The 4187-nt window shown below is 60.3% G+C and overlaps 1 protein-coding gene across 1 annotated transcript in view; it reads right to left on the reverse strand.

Moving 5' to 3' along the window:
- The window catches only part of TBX1 (T-box 1), a 20506-nt gene that overhangs the window by 13144 nt on the left and 3175 nt on the right, over positions 1–4187 (reverse strand). Inside the window, 4 exon segments of the mRNA XM_011958696.1 lie at positions 35–102; positions 731–886; positions 1506–1677; positions 2511–2612. Coding sequence (XP_011814086.1) covers positions 35–102; positions 731–886; positions 1506–1677; positions 2511–2612 — 498 coding nt within the window.

Genomic DNA, 4187 nt, shown 5'->3' on the forward strand with positions numbered 1-4187 from the left:
CCCAGCGCTCGCTCTCTCTGGGGAGGACACTCACCAGTCCTCAGGGTCGCAGTCCCGGAAGCCTTTGGCGAAGGGATTGCTGGCAATCTTGAGCTGCGTGATCTGCAGGGAGGTGGGTGAGAGCAAGCCGCTGGAGCCCTGCAGCCTGGGCCACCCGACCTCGGCGGAGGATAGGGGAGTGTTAGGAGAAGAGCACCAAGGGCCTCTCTGCTGCCCCGACAAGAACCAGCCCACATCTGCCTCTCCTCTACGGAGCCAGTGCTCCCTCCTGCAGGGGGCGGGGGTCTGAACCTCCTCTCTCACTAGGGAACCTCTCTGGTGTGCCCCAAGTGGATGGGGATGGAGACCCTGTGCCCCTGACTGGGACGAGAATGTGGTCACCACCCCCCTCCCTGTGCAGCGCGGGGCGGGGGGAACAGAGCGGGTTCCCTAGGAATCTGGGTACACCTCAGATCAGGCCCCTGATGGGGAGTTTCCGGAATGGTTCGGAAAACAAACTTTCAGGACAGTTGCCGCTGGAGGTCAAGCTGATAGGAGGCTGGCCCAGCCAGCCTCTGGAGGGAGGGGGCTGCTTGAGGCCCTTGGGAGTGGGGCTCCAGTTGGGTTGGGCTCCACTGGGACCACAGCCTGCAGGTCTAAGCGGACCTACTGTCCCCAAACGGCAACGGAAAATTACACCCGCTTCCCCAGAGGCATTGAATCTGCTCAGGTCCTCCCCGCAGGCCCTCACCCGATGGTTCTGGTAGGCAGTGACTGCGGTGAATCGCGTCTCCTCAAACACAAAGGTTTTAAAGTTCTCCTCGGCATATTTCTCGCTATCTTTGCGCGGGTCCACATAGACGACATGGAAGCGGGGCTGGTATCTGTGCATGGAATTCAGAATAATCTGGAAGACAACGTGGGGAATCAGCTCTAGTGGTGGGGCTGGGCTGAGGATTTGGGGTGGGAGCCAGGAAACGGGCTGAGGTCTGAGTTGGCAATGAGTTTCCTGGATAAGTTGGGCAAAACCCTTAAATCCAAGATGAGGCTGGGTCACTGGGCCAAGAGGAGGCTGTGACCCACTGGCAACTGCCAGGAATGAGCTCCAAGCGGCAAAAGATCTGGGTTTAGGTTCTGTGGTGCCTGCCCAGCGGCCTCGCTGGCCTGGACTCCATAAAGCCTTTCCCTAGCCCCCTTGCATGGCCCCATCCTTTCCATTAAAAAAGCTTCCCGCATAAAATCAGGAGTAGGGTGAGAGAAGGAGGGCGACCCCTCTCCCAGGGCCCAGGTCCACTAGGCTGTGTGACCCCTGACCAGAGGCTGCTCTCGTCATTGGCACGCCAGTGCTGCCCAACCTCTGCCTCAGCCTCTGGCCTCGCAGGGACTCTAAAGGGCCTCCTCGGGGGCAGCCCAGAGCCTCCTGGAGACAGCCGAGGGCCTGGGGACTCTACAGGCCTCTTAGGGACAGGCGGGTGCCTGAGGCCTTGCTTGTGGGACACCGGGAGCCTGGGGAGGCGGTCGCTCACGTGGCCGTTGTCGTCCAGTAGGTTGTTGGTCAGCTTGAGCTTGTCAAAGGACACGATTTGCTTCATCCACTGCGCGCCCTTGGCAGGCGAGTCGGGGTGGTAGTGCACGCGGCCTGGCGTGGCAGGGTCAGCCTTTCCTGCCACCAGCCAGGAGGAGCTGTGGAAGGCGTACCTGGAGCGGCACGGGGCAGGGTTGTGCATGTGGAGGTGAACCCAGAGGGCCCTGACCCCTGTGCTGGATGAACACTAAAAATGCCTCTGAGAAGTTTCCCTGCCTGTGAGATTGAATGAACCCTCTGCTGCCACACATGCTGGGAGCTTTTCCGAGGGGGACTATGGACTGAACACAGAACTCCCACCCACCCCAACACTCAAAACAATCAAGGAACTGGATACCCTGTGGGGCACTGAGCGGGGAGGCTGGGCTCCCACCATCTCATTTCGCTGGATGCGGGTCCTCCCAGCCGGTGCCGCTGCGGTGGGAGCCCACACTTGGTCTTGCCGGGCCTCAGGCACAGGGCAGTGCTCATTCTCTTATTAATTGCTGTTAATTGTCCAGGCAGCTGAGGCCCGCCCTGCATAATCTCTCCCGGCCACCCCACCTTTCCGGCCCAGCTCCAGGACCCAGAGTTCCCTGGGGATGGGGGAAGGGAACTAGGCACTCAGGCTGGCCTCCTGGGAGAGTGAGACTTTAAGAAGTCCGGGGCTGGGTACTTGACTGACTACCCTAGGGCCACACCAGCCCAGGGGCGCAAGAGCTGTCGGCAGCCTGCGGCTCAAGGGGCTCCCAGAGGCGGGTTCTGAGAGCACATGGAGTGGGATTGTTGGTCTGGGGTCAGATGGGAGTAGAGGAGGGAGCAGGTTGAACGAGTTGATCGGGCAGCATCGCAGGTGCCTGAAGAGTTTCATGGTGCCGACGACCCTTGGAGTTGGGTCACCAGGCAGAGACCCGCCACTTTCCAGGGTGCCCTCCCAGGTCCCTTACACTCACAACCGCTCGCTCACCGGTAGCGCTTATCATCCACCGGCACGAAGTCCATGAGCAGCATATAGTCGGCCATGGGATCCATGCCGAAGAGCTTCACTTGGAAGGTGGGGAACATCCGCCTGGGGGTGATGAGGCCTCAGGTCACCTCTGCTGGTAGAAGGCAGCCCCCCTTAACCTGCCGGGGCTAGCAGCCCCTCTGCTTGGCCCTCCCTCCAGCCTCTGGGGGCTGCTGTGTCATCCCAACCCTTGGGCTCCATCTCTCCTGGCTTAGCTGCTCTAATCTGGGCAGGCCCCTAACTCAAGTGGGAGCTCAGCACAGCAGGGGAGCCTCCTGGGCCGTTCCTGGATGCAGAAATGGCTGGCCCAGCGCTGGAGACCCCACCTTCAGCAACCTTGGACTGCATAAACCCGGCCTCGCCCTTGCTGACTTTTGGCCTCTTGGTCCCAGCTTCCGCCGGCAGCAGGGTGCCTAACATGCGCCCTTAGCAGAGCCTCCCCAGATTGATGAAAGCAGCTCCCGGCTCCAACAAAGTGAAACCAGGTAGTCCCGTGTGATTTCAAGGCATACCCGCTGCCCTTTTAGCTGGGTCTTCGGCTGTTACCCAATCCCCTCAGTGAGGCGAGGGCCCAGAGCCCTCACTCCCCTGACTCTCAGGGCCCCACTCTATCATGGCCCCATGAAAGAGTCTCCCCACCTTCCTCAGGGCACAGGCAAGCTTCCGCTCCCCGTAAGACACATAACCCCAAGACGCAGCTACCCAGGGTGGACTCATCTTATGTCTTTCCCATTCCTCAAATCTCCCCCGCTTTGGACCCTGGCTCAGTAACCGATCAGGGCTCTTGAAAGGACATTCTGCGGTACCTGGACGGGTGTAGGCCATGGGCAGCCCCCACATGATGGCACAGGAGTAGTGGCCGTGGGGCCCTTCAGGACAACACAAGGATTGGCCCTCACTTGTCCTCCCCACTGCCTCCCCTCACAAGCAACTCCCTGCAGAAGCCTCTGAACATGGGTTCCCAGGTGAAGCCCAGCACCGATAAGGCCCTTGTCGGGCTGGCCTGAGCCAGAGGCTGGGCTGCCGCTGTCCTCAGGAGGGCCTGTGTGCCTGGGGACAGCAAGGAGGGCCTGGAAAAAAACCCACAGAGCTGGAGCAGAGCACAGGCCCAGGTTCCTCAGGAAGGACGCCGGCAGCAGGGAAACAGAAACTACCAGAAGGCTTTGCAAACAGGCCCTGAGCTCCCCTTGGCTGTTCGAACTCCGAGCTGGTGTGTACATTTAGACACAGCCCGGCACCCGCCTTTGTCTACTGGTCAAATCGGGTGCATCTGCAAAACTTGTTCCCCTTCTCTCTTGGTCTTTAAAACAAATACAGGCCGGTTGGGAGGTGACGGGCCGCTGGCTACAGAGCCAGGCCCCACAACTATGGGGATCTAGGCTGAAGGAAACTGGGTAGCAACTTCCACGGAACAGTGCACGCTATTTTTAAGGGTAATCTTTTCCTGAAAGTGTTCAGAGAGCTGCCTGGCTGCTGCTCTATTATCTTCCCCGCATAGACTGAACTCCAGAACCGAACCAGCGTTTCCTTGAGGTGGGATTTACTAGGAGTCGGCCCGGCGGCGAGATCCCCTGGACGCCGCTGCCTGACCCCAGCCGGGTGCGTTCCAAGCCGGGCCAGTTTCTGGGCCGCGCGGCG

This window comes from Colobus angolensis, unplaced genomic scaffold (genome assembly GCF_000951035.1).
Source record: "Colobus angolensis palliatus isolate OR3802 unplaced genomic scaffold, Cang.pa_1.0 Scaffold471, whole genome shotgun sequence".
Lineage (NCBI taxonomy): Eukaryota > Metazoa > Chordata > Mammalia > Primates > Cercopithecidae > Colobus > Colobus angolensis.